Source organism: Xylocopa sonorina, chromosome 10, assembly GCF_050948175.1.
Source record: "Xylocopa sonorina isolate GNS202 chromosome 10, iyXylSono1_principal, whole genome shotgun sequence".
NCBI lineage: Eukaryota > Metazoa > Arthropoda > Insecta > Hymenoptera > Apidae > Xylocopa > Xylocopa sonorina.
Genome location: NC_135202.1, coordinates 9962342 through 9980684, shown reverse-complemented (window position 1 = coordinate 9980684; position 18343 = coordinate 9962342). Strand labels below are relative to the sequence as shown.

Sequence of the window (18343 nt, the reverse complement as noted above, 5' to 3'; positions counted from 1 at the left end):
TAACTAACTGATAAGAGATAATTAATTAACAATATAACGATTGATAGAAATCTACGCGGAGAGGCTTAACAGTAGAGCAGTGCCTCTTTTTATCCAGAAATCCGATCCTTGCGGGCCCGCGTTCAAGTCGACCGCCACGACGAACGAGGGTCGTCCTTGGTCTCCGCTTCTTTGGGGGTAATAGTAACAGGGGCAGTTGTAAAGTCCTGTATGAAGGAGTTTAAGAGAGTTAAGAAAAAAAAAAAAAAAGAAGAAGATGAGCGAGGAAGGTGAACGTAGAGTATTTTCTGCGGTCGTTACCTCTGCCGCGTCTTTTGAGCAATTCCGCGGGCCGGAAGTGAATCACTGGCATGTTGCAAACAAGTTGCATGGGGGCAGGCTCGACGAGGACGCTGCTCCTCTTGTCCCAGCCAGCGCCTTCCAGAAAGATGGAGCGTATGTACACGCCGTCCTGTAATGGAATGTACACACGGTTAGGGGGCGTGCACACACGCCACTGCGTCCTTTCCTACAGCGATATCGCGACGCTGAATTCTTTATCCCCTCTATTTTTCCGCGGCTCGTTTTCCTTTGCATTAAAGAGAGAGAGAGAAAGAGAGAGAGGGAGAGAGAAGGAGAGAGCCAGACGACGCTGGCTACGAGAATAATTGGATCGATCTCCGGTGGGTGTGTGCGGTGGAGACGCTTCGTTGAGAATCGATAGTCCAGGTACGGCTCGCTAGTGTTTTTCGTCTCTTTTATTTCTTCGCGATCCAGACTTAACAACACACTGTTGTTCAAAGTAATTAATGGAAAGTTTCAAATTACCATTGGCGGTTCAATAATGGCTGACTCGTCGATGGTGAAAACCGTGAACTCCCAGGACAGCGAATCGATGGAGAGGTTCCAGAGCCTGGCGGAAGTCTGCAACACCGCGGTAAGGAATCCTGTGGGGAACGTGAACGCGGCCAGCCAGAATAGCAACGGCGGATGAGTAGTTCGAGCCCATTCGTCGAAGTGTTCCACGCGACTGACGAGATCCCTCGTCCAGGCGCCCAACAGCTTCAAGGACGGATACGCTGTCAGCCAGGCGGAGGGCACGCGTCCCTCGTGCACGCAGTTGAAGATCTCCTCGAGGTCGGGGGACATCAGGACCAGCCCTTTGATCGCCTGTTGAAGATCTATCAAGCTACCACGGGTCTTGCTAAGAAGCGCGTTGTAGCGTTGTATCTCTTGAAGCAACACCACGTCCAGCGGGGTTTTCCTGGGCCCCATTAACTTCTGCGCTGTGTCGTAATCCATGTTGTCTGGTATCTTCGATAGTATATCCGCGGTTAAATGAATTACCTTGTGAAACAGAGAATCGAGACACGTTAGGCTTCCTTCAGGTATCATATCTGCTGGATCTCGCGAGAAAAATTGGAAATATTTCATTGAAGTTTCAAAAGGTTAATAATCGTTTTCGTAGTTACTTTCTCCTCTTTGCTGATCTCCTCTTTGGTAACGGCTTGCACCTGCAAGCTCATCAGGGTCTCGAACATGTTCCTCGTTTCCATGATTAAGCAGGTGATGTCCGCGTTCGGGTGTTGACCGAACGCTTCCGGTTTGTCTACGTTCGGCAGCATCGCGATGAAATCGTGGTAGGACGCCAAGGAGCCGTCTCTCGGCACGTAATAGGTTGGTAGCGATGACAGACGGTAATGGGGCACGGTCAGGGCCTCCTCGGTGAAATATTGTTGCACGTACGTCATCAGCAACCGGCGGTCCCAGTCGTCGGTCACGTGGCCCCCGTAGCAAACACCCGCTATTAGATACTTGAGGGATTCCCACGGAGTCGTCGGGTATTCGTCCAGATAGACCTGTAGCAGGTTCTCGGATACCTGTTTGGGAGGACGAATCGATTTCACTGTCAAAACAGAGGCAGATTTTTCTTCTGTTTCAGATATTTCATTAAAAGGAAAGCAATCAGTTGAACGTTGAACGTCAGGTTGAAATCGAATCGAATCAAAAGCGCGCAGCGTTTCTGACCGCTGTCGCTCGGATATTTCAATCTGGCTGGTTTCAATCGCGACCAGAGTCCGCGAAATTACCACAAAGTCGGAGTCGTTGAAGCTGTAGACGACGTTCCAGCCCAATTGCTGGAACTTTTTACGCTCGAGCAGGACGGAGTGGAAGAAGACAAGGGCGAAGAGGAGCTTCTTGTATTTGGACTTCTCGTGACAAAGCTCGAACTGGTTCTCGGTTATCAGGCTGTAGAGTCGTTTCATGTTCGCCTTCAAACCTTTCGGCGGTTCCGTGGTCATCTTTATGCCGGCCTGCAGGATCGATATGGGGAATTGGGGAGTCGGGCTCGAACTCAGCCACAATCTGCGAACGGCCAGAAACACCCGCTCTCAATTATCGATCGCAGGCGGCAGTTTACGCTCGGACGCGAACCTGAATTGGGGATGCAAGCTTCTGCTGGCGCCTAACGTTTCCACGATCTTGTCCAACCGCGGCATCCAGCTCAGCGACAAGTGGCAGTTTGCTAGGAACACCCAGGCACCCTCTTTCGCCCCAACTTCTATCATCCTGCGAGTTTTATTTAAATCAACCGCTTAACAATCGTCTCAGTCCACGAAGATCTCAGACGCGCGAGAGAAGAAACGCGCGGCTAACAATTGACCGTGAAATCTACGGGGGAATTTAAAGAATTCTATTCTCGTTCTTTCACAGCAATTCATCTCAATCCCCGTTGCTCTCGAAGTACAACATCGTTCGTAATTGCTGCGATTCCCCGCGCGAAACTTTTCTCGCATCGCGTCACAGCAGCAGAAACTTTCGAACGCTCGCTTATTTCGTCTGAAATTAACCTAGTGGCAATGGGCGCCTGGCCCTGACCCAGTGACAGAGTCATAAAGTGGTTAGTCATTTCCTGGCTGTCGACTAGCTGCGTCAGGGTGCTCGTGGGATCCACTCCGGGTGAAAGGACGAAGATCAGCGGCGTCTGGGCGACGGAGTCGTCGAGGACCGCCTTCAGATCGAGCACTGGAGGCTCGACGAACCTCTGGCCCAGATTTATCACGATGAAGTTCGAGATGCAGAAGGAGATCCTATCCGGACGACAGCTTCGTATCACCAGCATCTTCTGGAACACTGTACAGTTCGTCTCCCATTCCGCTATCAGTGGCGTGTTCTCTGGTTCCGTGTTAATATACCTGAAGAAACATCACGACATGTAACACGTGCACTGGACATAAACGAACATCTCTAGACAATGGTGTACCAATTATGCCAGTCTCGTGGAAACTGCTCGAACGAAGAAACGATCCCGTGAAACCCAGGCAGCTTGTCCAATTCCGTGAGATTGTCCCAAGTCTCGTCTGGCAACCAGGCCACCGGTTTGTCCGGTTGGTTCTCCCTGTCCAGAACGATGCCACCGCGAAGCAGGAACCCGTACTCGTTAGGGATCACCTTACCCTGCGCGTCCAGGATCTTCGTGCACATGTTGAATGAGAACAGCAGCTTATGGTGCTCGAACAGGCCGCGGCAAGTGTTCCTGGTTCGCAGAGGCGGCTTTGACCGGTGCAAACGATAGGTCGTAGAGGGAAAGGCACAAGAGAGAGAGAGAGAGACAGAGAGAGGGTGAAGTAGAAAGAACGAAGGGTCTCCCTTTGCTGCGCGTACTTGTACAACGCGTAAGTGTGGTACTCGTTCAGGCTGTCGATCCTCTCGACGAGTTTCAGACTTTTCGGGCTCTTGTCGATCGAGAGCATAAACAAGGTAATGTATGCGTCCAGGGCGAACTGGTACATCGGATCGATAAGGCTCATGTCGTTCAACACGAAGAAGAGGATCGCTGCGCGGTGCGCGCACGGCCTGTACTCCTCCCTGGCTAGATCTATCTGCTTCTCCGTCTGCACCGAGACCACCAACGACTCCTCGATCGAGATCGAGGTCGCCTTCGACGACTGAAGGGCGCTCAGCAAATCCAGGTCGTCCAGCAGAGTGTCCCCGGCCACGTTCAGCAGGCTACACGCCAGGAGAACGCGTACGAATTACCCTTTTCGTGTCTGAACTCAACGCGCGTTACGCGTGTCTTTTCTATCGCGCGTTATTAACCTACGAGACACGAGACGTAACTCTAGGGATGTCTTACTGGAGTATCTTGTCCTCAAGCTCCTTCAGTGTTCGTTTGTTGGACGCGATCGTGAAGACCAGATTGTCCTTTTGTTCTTCGAGCTGCGGTCTCTCCTTTCTGACCACGATTCCCAAGAGCTGGGCTTCCAGCCCTGCGCACAGGATAATAAGCTTCGAGAGTTCGCCCCACCCCCCTCTGCACCTAACTCTTTCCTTCGTCCCTCGATCCACTCCCGCTTTTTCCACCCTATCTCTGGGCCACGGTGTTCTCTTTCAACCCCATCGCAATCTATCTCCTTCAGCTTCTCCCAGACCCTTGCCAAAGCTTTTCTAATCAAAGCGATGAGACAATTAGTTACCCTGCTCTTTGATGGCGAAGTTGCATAACGTCGTTTTGGTGGATATCTCGGGCGCGTAATGGGGGTTCGCCAGTTTCGTCGTGATGAACAAACGGAACTGGTCGCTGTAGTTGATCATCCTCTCGTTGAACTTGATCATCACTTGGTTACCTACGAATTTCATTCTCTACGTCGATCCTCCAGGTTCGATTGCGAAAGTTTACGCACCGAGTTTCACGAACGCTCGATCGAGGATGGGGTTCAACGCTGGATCGAGCACTTCGCCGATGTTCTCCAGGAGAACAGGTCTGCCAGCGCGGAGAGCGTACTCTAGCACTTTGGTAAAGTCTGCTTGGCCGAAATCGATCACCCTCAGTGACTGCGCAATGGAAACAGGTAGTTTGAACGTGTAGAAATGAATCTTTCTAGGGGTCGATCGCGTTCGTCTCGTTTCCTTTCTCTTTCCGTACATTTTTCGCCTCCATATTCTTGATCCATTTCACCGCTTGGCATTGCGGATCGATCACCAGCGGCCATCTGGTCCCTCTGGTCACGATGATACCGTTCTCGGTGCTGAAATCGTCGGACGGTAAACCCTGGATGTTCCAGTCTCTGATAACCGCTGGATCGACCAGGAATTCTTTCACGTCGAGGTCCGGAGACGTTGGAATTTCCTTGTCCCTCACCTTGCGATTTATTCGGATCGTGCAGGAAATTAGCAAATAAAATTCCAATGAAACGACCGATAAAAGATAAGAGGGAAGGGGATCGCAGTAACGACCCTAATTGTTTTCACAATCAACGAACGCGGAACGTTTTGCGAACATTCACGATCTCCTCGACGCGAGTTACGATTATTACCCTTCGCTCGGAAACGATCAAATCGGCCCGGCTCACCTCCTTCATCCAAATGGTTATCAGCTCCTCCCTGTAATTGGATACGAACGGGCCCAAATAGGACACAAAGGCGGTGGATATTAGGCAATCACCTGGCAGAAAGTCGAAGAGCGTGGCCAGCGATCCGACCGTGTTCTCCCATCGGATACGCTCGCCGGAGAGGCCGTCGACCAGCATGGCGGCCCGCTCCAGTTTCAGCTTCAATAGTTCCGCCTGAAAACACACGAAACTGTAAGTAGAACCGTGTCAGCATAGTTGAAATTTATACGATCTGCGAGTCGCGCTCGAGGAACGAGTTCGCGCGCACCCTATCGATGGTCGTCTCGCAATGGACTTCCGGTCAATCGTGGCTATTATCTGGGACGCCTTCGAAAGAGCATAATTTTCTCGAATCTTGTAAAAAAATTTACTGGAAACACACGAGGCAAACATCGAGAAGAAGAATTTTTCGTATACTGGTTAACAGAAAATTTACAAATTTACGCGAATGCGAACGGTGGAAATGTAAACACTATAAATAACGAGCAAACGAAACTTTCCAGTCAAAGCACGAGTTTATGCAAATAGAACTATGCATTGTAACATCCACCAGAGGAACCAGCGGGTCTACGCAGGAGTCTCATCGACCCTGAAAGGGATAAATCGCGCTTACCAGCTTAATCAATTCCTCTTTCTCTTTCATCTTCGCGTCGTACATCTCCTGCAGCTCCTGCAATCTTTGCTGCAACTTTTGCAACTGCATCATGGCCTCCTCCAACGCCTTCTCCTTCTGCTTGAGAGAGGTCAGCGCGGCGTTCAATTTTTCCCTTTTGGGCGCCACCACTCTGCGATTTCAATGGCGGATGACCCTTTAGCGAGGCTGTAGCGCAATATTTTTCTGGTTCGCGTGCTCGTAAGCGGAAAATAGAGGAAGATCCACCACGATACTTCCGTTATCCTCCGTCTCGAGGTATAGGCGTCACCTGTACAGCTTCCCATATTTCTCCATGGCGATGACCCATATGCAAAGGGACTTGGCCGCCACAGAGACCAGGCCTACCTTTTCCGGCTCGAATTCAGGGTTCGACGTGTACCTGGAAATGGCTCTGAGCGTTCTGTCGGAGATGTTGTCCTTGTCGAAGTCGCGCAGCTGAAAATTCGAAGACGAACGAGTGCAGAGGGAAGTTACGCGGTATTTCTTTTTGAATGAGGCGACGAGAGCGAGGCAATTCGATATTCGTACGGTGTTCAGAAAGTTCACGTCGGCGAGCTGACGCTTCGACTCCGCCCAGCTTGGCTCGGAGCTCTTCAGGATCATCACCGCCTCCATTACCATCTCGACTTTCGGCGGCGGCCGCGTGAAAGACCGTATCTCCGAGATGTCCTTCTTGCTGAGCGCGTCCAGGGCCTGTGTAGCAATTCGAACGGATAAATTGGACCATACATATGGATGAACGCTGGAATGGAAGGTGTGGCCGCGATCAGAATTCGTACACGGCTGTTAATAATGGATCTCGGTTTGGCACAGTCGGCTACCTTTTAATCTTATCAAAATTACATCTCAGCGTCTGAATCACGTGCACGTTTTTACCTTCAAAAGAACATAATATCTCTAATTTAATTCCCTGTTAAAATTCACAATCCTTCTTTCTGAAACGAAGCTCGCAATCTCCGTGAAACACTGCACGGATCGTCGAATTGGTAACAGCGGTCGATCGATCGGTCGAGAGAAAGCAAACGTCGCATCGTCCACATTTCCGTCGGGATTTCCCTCAACAAAGCGGTCCGCGGATCGAATTTATGTAGCCAACCGGTAGTGGCCGTCGTCCCAGGAACGTAGCCGAGGCAACTTAGCCGAGGAAACTTTTTCGGACGCGGTGCATAAAACGCGAAGTTAAGGAAACCGTGTAGCGGTCGTCTCGAGCGAGGTAGAAGCAGCGACGCTCGCAAATAACGCAGACGCGGGTGCGATGGGCCCGCGATCGGATTTCCCTATTTCATCCGCGAGATTCGACGTGGATTCCGATTTCGAATCGCGGCGAATTGGCGCGCCGCTTAATCACGCGGGGCAAACGAAGCGGAACGACGTTACCGGGTACGATAAGAATTAATGTCGAGGAAGGATACCTTCATTGCCTCGTTCAGAGCCGGTTCAACAGTTGCGAGGTCAGCACGTGCGAGTTCCTCGAGCTTCTTGCACTCCTTTTGCTCCTCCGCGATACGCTCCGACCGCGCTGCCACCGTCTTCTGCGTCTCGTCCGCGTCGCGACGCTGGTTCACTGTGAAATTTCAAGTACAACATCGTTTTGTGCTGTTTTAGCGATATTTCCATTTATGCATCGATTAAAATTAGAAAATGATCGATAAACGCTGATCCAGATTACGCTCGATCGAAATCGAATTCCATCCGATGGCGATACATCAGCGTCAGAGGGTGACGCGTACCTATCGTCACCAGGAACTCTTCGCATTCCCTGGTAGATTTATGAACCTGCTCCTGCGTGACTTCCAGTTCCGCGGCCATCTCGTTCACTTTAACGCGGGTGTCGTCGATCTTCGAGAGACCGTTCCGAAGTTTGTTCGCCTGCTGCGCTAAATCCTGCCTCTTCTCCGCCAGCATTCTGAAACAGAATGTCCTCGATTCTAGCTGAACCTTAAAAGGGAATAAATCCGTTTTACGAATATCGTAACGTTACGAATTATCCGATCCCTGCGATCTTTTAAGGAAGAGACCAACACGGAAGCTGTTCCCTCTGTAGAAGGAACTTACGTTTTGTAGCCAGCGACCAGCTCGAGAAAATTCACTGGCGTCACGTAATTGTGCCGTTTCATCTCCGCGGCCATTCTATTGGAAAATTGTGACACGGTCTCGTGAATCAAGGAGAAGGTCGCCGCGATTCCGTCCCGCATCCGCTCCTGCAATGGCGGCAACGGTATCTCCGTCGCAGACTGTCGCGGCTCCTGCGAATCGTTTCTTTTTAATACACTTGAAATGAATCTTCGACGGGGAGGAACACGGGCATTGGAAGCAACGACGCGATACACCGGATGGAGGGAGAAAGAGATCTCCAATTCCTCCTAAAGACGGTCAATCCTCGAGGAGGCAAGGCACGACACGAGGTGGCGGGTGATTCGAAAATATTAAGCGCCTGGTCGACGGAAACGCTCGGACGATTGCCCGTCCCGGAAGGAAGCTCGCCAGACGGGGGCGTATCATCGAGGGCGAGCCGTCGAGAGGAAAATAATCGGATTCCACAAAATGGAGAGGACTAGGATGTGGTTCACCCTTCCTCTCCCTCTATCTCTCTCTCTCTCTCTCTCTATCTCTCGAGCTCACACGCGTACTGCTCTTTCTCCCTTTCCAGTTAGAATCGTGTCGCGATCCAAGAGAAATCGGAATCGAATGGAATCGATCGGCCGGAAAGGGGGTGCGGGCGGCGGAAGGCGCAGCCGAAGACCAACCGCTTTATTTTCCCCGGTGATAGTGAGCGTCAGATTGAGATTCATGAGGAACTTGTTGCCAACTTCGAGGAGGGCTTCCCTCGGCCATTCCAGGAACCAATCGATGGTCGTGCAGTTGATCAGGCCCGGATACTGGCGTAATCTGTTCCTGAACGCGTCCCCGATCGGGCTCATGCACACCACCAAATGCATATTGGCACGCGCCCTCTCGATCACCATCGAATAGATCGTCTCTGTAGTTGGTACGCGTCCAGCGCGGGTCGCCTCCTTCGTCAGCTTCTTTTTGATCTGTCTCGCGGGGAAGAAACGCGACCGGATGAATTTACGTACGCGTATCGCTGTTTCGATTCGTGTTAAACGTTCGATCGAAACGATCGTCGCGAGACGCGGATGGTATACGAGCGTACGCGAGATTAGTTCCGAGGGAGGCGAACGTTGCAGCACTCACTTCCTCCATTTCGTCCGGCTTGTACAGATTCGCGACCTCGCCAGTGCTCAGTATACTGTTCACGATCTCCAGGAACTGTTCCTCGATCACCTGCGTGTCGTTGAAGAGGAACGCGGTGGGTTTGTTGTCGACGCCTGTTTTCCCGTACAGGGTCTTCAGGTCCTCGCGGAACTCGGCTAATTTGTAGTGTTTCGTGACGGAGATCTGGAACGTAGACAGCTCGCACATGTAGCTGGCTATTCGAGAGAGCGATTGCCTTCCGCTTCCGCCGATCCCTATTAGCAGCATGTTTCCACGTGGCTGCGATACGTGCAGTTAAGTTTAGACGAGGATTAAATTCAGGCTCGCGTTACGTTCGTCGCGCGAAGTGCGATTATAAATGAGGGAAGATCGCTAACTTGAGAGATCACCCGGAATATACGGCAAATGTGCTCGACCGCGTCGCGGAAGAGGATCAGATCCATCCGCACGACCCCGGTGGACGCGTTATACTCGTCCATTTGCCTCTCTACGTATGTTCTCACCGCGGCGATGTCAGTTAGATCCTCGTATATGTCCCAGGCGTTCATGAAACTACCTGCGAGCGTCGTGAATTAAGCCTGGATTAGGCCACGAGTCACATCTCGGACAAACCGCGGCAGGATTACACAGGACGTGTACCAGGACCTCGAACTACGCGGTATACTTCGATATATTTTCTGCCCCAGATCCAACTCACCGAACAACGGACACCTTTTCTCCGGACAGACGTTGTGGAAGGTCAGCTCGAACTGTTTTCCAAGCTGGTCGCCGACTTGGTCCACGAACCATTCCCTGTCCCTGCGAACCAAGTCGCGCGCTGATTTATCTGCGAACATTTCGAGGAAGCGGAGTTATTCGCGGGGATTTATTCTAACTTTTCGTCGATCAGACGATCGCTGAAGACCCGGAACGCCTCGTGAACCCACAGACGAAGGAAGGTCTGCCTGGAGAACTGGTAATCCTTGTGACTTCGTAGCAGACCTTGGAAGACCTGCTCAGCGAGAAGATATTGAAGATTGAGCCGGGGTGAAAAATGTAGATTGGAGGGAGAGCTTCTACCTTCGAGATGTCCCGCAAATTGAACAGATAGTGCATTTTCGCTGGCGTGGGCAGCATTTTGGTGATCACGTTGTTGTAAAGCCCGATGGTGGACAGCGTTACATCGTACGCTAATCGAAAATGTCCACGATTATTTAATAACTATCGATAGTTCTGTATCGTTATAATATTCCCTTCTAACCAATCCCCTTAACTTCCGCGTGGAAGTCGCCAATATGTTGATTCAACATCGTTCCATATATCCTAACGATCTGCTTCTCAACGGGGAACGTCATGTTGATCACGTTGAACTTGGTGAGCAATCGATTGGTGATAACGTTTCGTCCTCCTCCTGGAGGACCCATGGCCGCCATTAGTTGCACCCCTTGCACGAACTTTTGCGTTTGCTTGCTTCGATCGTACCTTTATCAATCCACCAAGAGCAACAAGTGAAAAACGAGCGCGTCTCGTGTAAACGAATAAAAGAGTACCAGAAACCGTATCCTATCAACTGTCGTATCAACTCCAATGGCGGCTGCGAACCGTACGTCTCCTTCATGGGCATGTTGAAGTCGTCCATGAAAGCGATTAAGGTTTTACCACCTACAGGGACGTACACCCCTTTGGTGCGCTTCTCGAGCCTGCTCTCCACTGTGTCCTGGAACAAACGAGACTCGAAATTCAAATAGTCCTGCGGTTAACGATTTCGCTTTAACGGGTCGAATCATCCGGAGGGAGACGACGCTACGCTTGCCTGTACGTTCTTCGAGGTGGTCTGGGCGGACATGTTCAACGTTAACACGCTGTACTTCGCCTCGTCGAGGGAGTTCAGCACTGACTGGAGCATCGACGTTTTCCCCGTGCCCACGGGACCCAGCAGAAGCACCGGATATTGGTTCCTTAGCAGCGAGCTCACGATGAACTCGTATCGAACGGTGTCCACGGTGGGCACCACTATCTTGTAGAACGGTGCTCTGGCGTTTCGAGTTCATTTCGATTTAATTATCACTGAGAAATTACTGGGAACGTTTGAACGAGTGAAAATGGAATCGAATACCCTGGCTGCATTTTCCATACTGGTGGCAATCTTTCTTCCCACGAAACGAACAGTCGCAGACGTGAGTCTACGAAGTACTCGTAGACTGTGTCTCGCAGCGGAAACGAGCCCTCGATCTCTCGCATGTAATTGTCTACTCTGTAGCGACCCTCCTCGTTGACGGACGCGAACAGGGACCATATCATGCTGGCAGAAAAAGCAAAGGTTGAATAGTTTCGTCGAGAGATTCATCGTGTCTTAGCGTCTCTAGTCGTACCAGAAGAAGAACCACATTTTGCAAATGTTCGCGAACATGTCCACGTCGCCTGTAAACTCGACTCCATTCGCGGGGACTGCTAGCACCTCCACGAGCTTGCACAGTGATTGAACAGCGTTCAATTCAGGAACCGGGACAAGCTCCTCGCATTTTCGTCGTTTGAATTCCAATGTATCGTCCACGTACTCGTTGAACAGCCTCCTCATCTGTTTTACAATATTTTAACCCCTCTAATTTGCGGTTCTATCGTCAAAGAAGCGTTGAAGATCGTTCAAGGAACCTGCGTGACGAATTCAGGCTTCCCTCGAGACTTCTCCAGCCAACTATCCATGTACGGCCTCCAACCAAGGTCCTTGTAATCATTGTACACCATTCCTGCTCTGGAGACAGTAGCTGGGGATGCGACTTCGAGGTCTTGGACCTCGAACAGCAGCGACACTTGATTGGGCATTGCGATTCGATCGTTGTTTATAAGAGTTAAAACCTGCAAACCAAATTGTTCTCCTGGCTTGTTTCTCTTGTCTCATTTTTAAGTTTTACAGTGTACCTTGTTGTCATCCATCACGCTGTTCATGTTCTCGATCCAGTCAGCGTCCACAGGCCCGTCGAAGAGGATCCATTTCGCGTCAGGGCTGTCGTCTGTCGAAGGTAACGAGGCTCTCATTGATTTTGCGTTCGAAACGATTAAATTAACGCGTGATTGCGTACCAGAACAGGTTTTTCGCATGATCGAGGATATCACACCGTCGTGCCATTCGCCAGTGCTAAGGTTGTACTCCCCGTAAAGCTCTGGGAGACTCAACGCCTTCGGATTGATGGGGTAGACGTGGACAGCCGCGTATCCTGGCTTCCTGTTGTTCCTCATGGCAGTCATCGTGTTCTGTAGCACTGTCCATGTAACAGTTTTTGCTGTGTTCGACTCGCCCACTATCATCGTCGAGTGCCTCGAGTTCATCGTCTCGTACAGCTCGATAACTTTCGTCAGTATCAGCGGAATGGGCTGGAAAACGATATCGACGGAGGGTGCTCGTGGGCGTAAACCTACCCTTGCGTTGCTTATGGATTTTATTGGAAATTAGTACACTTGTTGAATGGGGATACATCGGGCAGGTGTCTGTTTTATTGGCAGTGACATATGTTTTTATGTTTCAGAGCTTTGGAGTTACATAGAATATGCTGGGAAGAAGTGATAGGAGTTAAGAAGCCTCCAGCAGAAGTACAGTCGCAGATTCTTTATCAAGAAGGATTGTGCAGCAACATTTTTGCGTATTAGTCTTAAACTAATTGTTATACTTGCTAGTATAATATTTAAAGCGTATTATATATACACCAGCATATTTAGCTGCATAACGAATAGGAAACCCATTGTATTATTAGTATAGCAGGTTTATACAATTGTAAAATGCAGTTTAATTGTGATTTATTGTACATTTTATTTATTTTAATGAATAAACTAATTATTTAAACGTAATGCCTAAGTGTTATCATTATCCTTCAAGTACAGCACTCCTAGAATGACCAATTCCAATCCTTAAACGAGAAAACTCGTAAAAACTAGTCCTGAACACAATTAAAGTAGTTGAGCTTTTAAAACTTGGCGCCTCCAATCCAAGAGTGTCGGCACTTCCTGGAAAATGACGTCACTTCTAGGAATCGCTAAAATTCCTGGAATTCTCGATGACGTCATTTCCAAGAAGTGGCACAATTCGGATACCTCCTATGACGTCATGTTCTCCTGATACAAAGTCGAAAATCTAGGTACAATATCGAAAAATCGGAAATGTATCAGGAGAACATAACATGTGAGGAGGTATTCTTGCCACTTCTAGGAAAATGACGTCACTTCCAGGAATCGCCGAAATTCCAGGAATTTTCGATGACGTCATTTCCAAGAAGTGGCACTATTCGGATACCTCCTATGACGTCATGTTCTCCTGATACAAAGTCGGATTTTCGAGATTTTGTTCGAAAAATCGGCAATGTATCAGGAGAACATGACGTCATAGGAGGTATCCGAATAGTGCCACTTCTTGGAAATGACGTCATCGAGAATTCCTGGAATTACCGGGAACCCCTATGACGTCATCAAACTTGGATTCTCAAATTGTTGGTCGCAAAATCGGCAATGTATCAGGAGAACATGACGTCATAGGAGGTATCCGAATAGTGCCATTTCTTGGAAATGACGTCATCGAGAATTCCAGGAATTTTGACGATTCTTGGAAGTGACGTCATTTTCCTAGAAGTGGCACGCATACCTCCTCACATGTTATGTTCTCCTGATACATTTCCGATTTTTCGATATTGTACCTAGATTTTCGACTTTGTATCAGGAGAACATGACGTCATAGGAGGTATCCGAATAGTGCCACTTCTTGGAAATGACGTCATCGTGAATTCCAGGAATTTTGACGATTCTTGGAAGTGACGTCATTTTCCAGGAATTGACGAAATTCTTGGGTTCGCGGCGCCAAGTTTCAATCTTTCATATAGTTTAAATTGGGTTCAGGGCTATCTTTTACGAGATGTTTCTCGTTTAAGGATTGGAGTGGGTCATTCTAGGAGTTGTTGGACAGGTCTATAAATGATTGCACAACTGTTTAACAATAACTATTTCATTTATTGTAACTTTTTTACAATTTGCAATGAACAAAGGTGTTTCTACAGCTCTATTTGTAGTTTATACAATTTGCTTTTATTTTATTAAAATTGGTTAACAATATGTTCTATTACACTTAAAATAATATAAAAATAAAGCTCCTCAATGATGGTGTGCTATATCCATGCGAAACACCATGAAAACTCTGTAATACCCCTAATTGTGTGGGTTGATCTCATCCCTTAAATGTTGCTCATTGCAAATGAAAAGAAATACCTATTTAATATCTTCCACTACTCTAAAAGTGTACTAAGTTTCAATAAAATCAATAGACAATCAATACTGTCTAAATCCAGCTGAAATTCCTTATAATCGAAGCTCCTTCGCACGTGTGAGTTCCTGCATTTTGCAGTAAACTTTAAATGACTTGCAATCAAGTCCTCAAGGATTAAAAAATCATTTCCTTAAACCCCTTCGTACTAAACGACTAAGTCATCTGATTAATACTAATCGTATTCCAATTTTGGTAACACCAAAAGATCTGTTTGCTTGCCAGAGAAGAACACCAAAGTATAAAGTGTTTAAAAATAAGAGAACTCGCACGAACGAGTGGATCATCCGCTCTGAGTATAGAAGCAGCAAGGATCCGACAGTTTACTACCGCGATACCTCTCGGATCGATGCAGCTGCTATTAAAAAAGGAACGCCGTTGAAAATCAGGACGTCGTCCCGTGGCGGTCCTCGAGATTACCTGCAGCTTCAGCTTGATGGCCTCCTTGCTTATGTAGCCGATAATTTCCTCGTAATCCACCGACGGTACCTCGACGTCCGGGAAGAGATCGCCAGTGATACCAAGGAAGAGCGGCAGATCGTCTGAGGTGAGCTTGGCTATGTTCATATCCTTCATGGCGAGGATGATCACCTGCGTGCGTTATCGATCGCGTCAGGTTGGTCGCGATAACGCTTGAAGGGTTAGTCGAGCGTGGTACTCGTCGAAAACGAGAGAATAAATTCTCTAAAGGGTTGAACTACCTCCTCGTCCGGTAGATCGGGGTAGAGCCTCTTCTTTTTCCCAGCGTACCTGGTTAAAGTCACTATTCCCCTCAGTCCAAAGTCGTAGTGATACTGCTTGCTCAGTTGCTGCTGTGCCAACGTGTACAACGTGAAGACCTGTAAAAATCGAGCAACTCGATGAGGCTTTCCTTTCGCGAAAGGGACACTGGCTGGAGACTGGAGGAGAGCCGCGAGGGAAACCTTTCTGGCGAGCACCCGCGTCTGCTCGAATCCCTCGCAGAACAAATTGATCTCTGCGATCATACTGCTGTCCGGCACCATCATCGAGATTGGCCTGAACATGGATTTCAGATTATCGGGAAGCTCCGTGCGGCCCGCGTAACCCGGGTTCATCGTGATAAAGATGCCGCAGGTGTGCACCAGCCATATTTCAACGCCCTCGAACACGAATCTGGTGAGCTTCTGCGAGAGCGCGGTGAGTATCGACAGTATCTGTTGCGCCACCACCGACAGCACCTCTATGTTTATGCTGCTCATTGAATAGAAAAAAGCTTTCGAGTCCCATCGCGGTGCCCAGACGTGTGGGTTTTAAATAAGAATTTAATTACCGATTGAACTCGTCGAAGCAACCCCAGGCGCCAGTCTGCGCCAGGCCAGAGAACAACCTGCCCATACTTCTATAATCGAGCCCCTCGGAACAGTTCTGCACGATCACGTTGAATCCCAACGCTTTCCCCAGATCCTTCACGGTCTCAGTTTTCCCTGTGCCAGCCGGTCCCTTGGGACTACCCCCTCGGTACAAGTGGAGGGCAGTGGTCAGCGTTATGTAACACCTATCCATAGAACTCGAATTATCCTCTAAGAATCCCTATCAATTTGCTTTGACAGACATTAATACCAGGTACTCGAGTAGAAGATTCAGACGAGATCGTATTTCATGTCAGGGAACTGCAATTAGTAACGATAATATTGGTCAAGCTCGACTTGGAGCTAAGTGAAATTCGGTGTTATCGAAGAATTATTCTCTTCTTCCATTTTTACAGTTGTTCGACAGAAAAATAGTCCGTCGTATCGAATCGTTCGCGAAATTGTTTCCGCGGACCCGTGGCACGCAACGATCTCCCCTTAATCCGTCCTCGACGGTCCGCAAGAGGGTGGGTCGCAGCGTACACATTACGAGCAGTCGAGCTTTCTAGGGGCGGCGTCGCGTTCTTCTTTCCGCAAGACAAATTCTCCGTGCCGCGGAACAAATGTATCCAGACGGTTGGCCCTGTCCATAAATTAGAGGCGCCGCTGGTACGAACCCTTTTATCGCGATTAAATCGATACCGCGTTAAGTATCGCAGAGCCGCTGCCGTTGCCTCCGCCAGTGGCTCGCCATCCGTTTCCTTTGATGTTCCTTGTCGCGCAAACAGCTATTCCCTGCTCGAACCCTGCCACCCTGGGAGTGTATCGCGGTCCTGTCCAACGGCCTCGTGTTCCAACCGACGTACATTACGCGGTTCTGTACACTGTACGGACGAGCTTACGCTCGCGTCGCCGCCACGAAATTGCGTACGCCGATCGAGCGGATTTTATTCGGCTGAATTCTCGTTTCGATACGGCTGAACTATCGATCGATGTAGCTTGGAAGTTATGGAGGCACGCGACGCCTCGCATGGAAATTAATACCGTTGCGATCGTTACTCCATCGTGAGAGTCGCTTCGCGTATAAATTGGAGGAACTGTAAGGGATGGTGGTTGTAAAAATTGAATTTCTCACAGACGACTCGCTCGCGAGGAATATAGCGTGTATAGCATTCCGATCGAACGGCAGTCACTCGAGTTCAAGCTTATAATTGATGAAGTTACATCAAGAGGCGAAGAGCCCCTCTGTTCGTCGTGGCTACGAGAGTCCCGTTGATTAACGTTAATTACGGCTCCGACGGTGTTCCCAGCGGTGAAAATTCGTCGCTGGGGCGTTTCTTCGCTAGCGTCCGCCAAGTTGCCGTCCCGCGAACTTCCTGAGATCGCGTACGCTCTGTCTCGAACCCGAGAACCAGCGTTGATTAACGTTGATTACGCTTTCGCGGACGCTGCGCGACTTAAACTCGCGCGCCACTTTGGACTACCCTCGAGCAAACATCGGAACGATTTCGTTCGCGATTCTTTTCGAGGCCATTCCCATGAAACCCACCCCTCCCGTTTTGTGCATACAATTCGCGTCGATCCTTGTCGATGCTTCGATGAGAACGTCTGAGGTTTTGTTCTTATCAGAAGTGCGATTCGTTAAGGAGACGACGCTGGCGCACGCTTTATCGCGTCGCGACGAAGTTAACGTTCGAAGGGCGGACGCGACAGGGCGCGAGCTGTCGCCTGATCGGTGGTAATTGTAATCGTCACGGCTCCTGACCTAATTACCGCGTATCGCGGCGTCGACGCGCGTGTAACAGTCGCTTGAACAGTTCGCGCGTCTCTAATGGGAATCGGTTTCACGCGTGACCTCGTTTCGCTTTGCCAACCGCGGTAACGAATAGCCTGAGAGCTTCTGGTTCGATGAAGGGGCGTCTTAGGGGTTGCTGTTCCAGCCGATACGGGTTATCTTAATGTTTCACGATGGATTAGCAAAGGGATCCGTCGCGACTGGCACAGATACAAGGATCTTCGAGAAATACAGCGGTGAAAGTGGAAAAACACGAAATAAATCGGACCAAGAACGACAGACGCTTCTATGCTGCGATAAAGCTTGCAATTTTTCAAAATTCTATCGTCCATGCTGGCAGATCTGTTTCTACTCAAACGTACTATCATAATAGCCTCGAGCTTACGAAGAAACAGAAAATGCAAGCAAAAATAGAGCCAAACCAGCTCTCTTCCTTCTCTACTCATTTCCATCTTTCGATTATTCAACTACCACGAGAACTCGAATCGAACGTCTCACCTATCCGTGAGCGGCGTTATCACCAATCTGCCCGTGTTCCCAAGGTACTCGTACCCGTACACGAAGTACGTGTTCGTCTGCCAGACGATGCAATCGTCGATGTCTTTGTCCCAGTAGAATCTCAGCTGCGACAGCCATTCGAAGGCGGACACATCTTTGCAGTCTGAAAAGAAAATCGTGGATCAACCAGGCTAATCCCTGTCCACCAGCTTAATT

The 18343-nt window shown here is 49.3% G+C and overlaps 1 protein-coding gene across 1 annotated transcript in view; it reads right to left on the bottom strand.

The window, feature by feature from the left end:
- Nucleotide 1: 1 nt before the first annotated feature.
- Nucleotides 2-18343, bottom strand: part of Kl-2 (dynein heavy chain 2, axonemal kl-2) — a 33363-nt gene continuing 15021 nt past the window's right edge. The window contains exons 25-63 of the mRNA XM_076902951.1: nucleotides 18128-18290; nucleotides 15816-16040; nucleotides 15448-15736; nucleotides 15226-15363; nucleotides 14945-15115; nucleotides 12303-12594; nucleotides 12142-12233; nucleotides 11875-12078; nucleotides 11595-11800; nucleotides 11339-11524; nucleotides 11036-11255; nucleotides 10773-10939; nucleotides 10484-10704; nucleotides 10303-10412; nucleotides 10119-10234; nucleotides 9941-10041; nucleotides 9621-9799; nucleotides 9223-9522; nucleotides 8778-9062; nucleotides 8083-8270; nucleotides 7758-7933; nucleotides 7440-7591; nucleotides 6556-6720; nucleotides 6296-6462; nucleotides 5986-6157; nucleotides 5334-5546; nucleotides 4907-5122; nucleotides 4665-4815; nucleotides 4458-4607; nucleotides 4118-4250; nucleotides 3646-3990; nucleotides 3245-3517; nucleotides 2832-3176; nucleotides 2416-2550; nucleotides 2070-2346; nucleotides 1452-1859; nucleotides 808-1326; nucleotides 301-451; nucleotides 2-206 (exon numbers count right to left, since the gene is read on the bottom strand). Coding sequence (XP_076759066.1) covers nucleotides 52-206; nucleotides 301-451; nucleotides 808-1326; nucleotides 1452-1859; nucleotides 2070-2346; nucleotides 2416-2550; nucleotides 2832-3176; nucleotides 3245-3517; nucleotides 3646-3990; nucleotides 4118-4250; nucleotides 4458-4607; nucleotides 4665-4815; nucleotides 4907-5122; nucleotides 5334-5546; nucleotides 5986-6157; nucleotides 6296-6462; nucleotides 6556-6720; nucleotides 7440-7591; nucleotides 7758-7933; nucleotides 8083-8270; nucleotides 8778-9062; nucleotides 9223-9522; nucleotides 9621-9799; nucleotides 9941-10041; nucleotides 10119-10234; nucleotides 10303-10412; nucleotides 10484-10704; nucleotides 10773-10939; nucleotides 11036-11255; nucleotides 11339-11524; nucleotides 11595-11800; nucleotides 11875-12078; nucleotides 12142-12233; nucleotides 12303-12594; nucleotides 14945-15115; nucleotides 15226-15363; nucleotides 15448-15736; nucleotides 15816-16040; nucleotides 18128-18290 — 8156 coding nt within the window. The 3' untranslated portion in view covers nucleotides 2-51. The remainder of the gene's footprint in view (nucleotides 207-300; nucleotides 452-807; nucleotides 1327-1451; nucleotides 1860-2069; nucleotides 2347-2415; nucleotides 2551-2831; nucleotides 3177-3244; nucleotides 3518-3645; nucleotides 3991-4117; nucleotides 4251-4457; nucleotides 4608-4664; nucleotides 4816-4906; nucleotides 5123-5333; nucleotides 5547-5985; nucleotides 6158-6295; nucleotides 6463-6555; nucleotides 6721-7439; nucleotides 7592-7757; nucleotides 7934-8082; nucleotides 8271-8777; nucleotides 9063-9222; nucleotides 9523-9620; nucleotides 9800-9940; nucleotides 10042-10118; nucleotides 10235-10302; nucleotides 10413-10483; nucleotides 10705-10772; nucleotides 10940-11035; nucleotides 11256-11338; nucleotides 11525-11594; nucleotides 11801-11874; nucleotides 12079-12141; nucleotides 12234-12302; nucleotides 12595-14944; nucleotides 15116-15225; nucleotides 15364-15447; nucleotides 15737-15815; nucleotides 16041-18127; nucleotides 18291-18343) is intronic.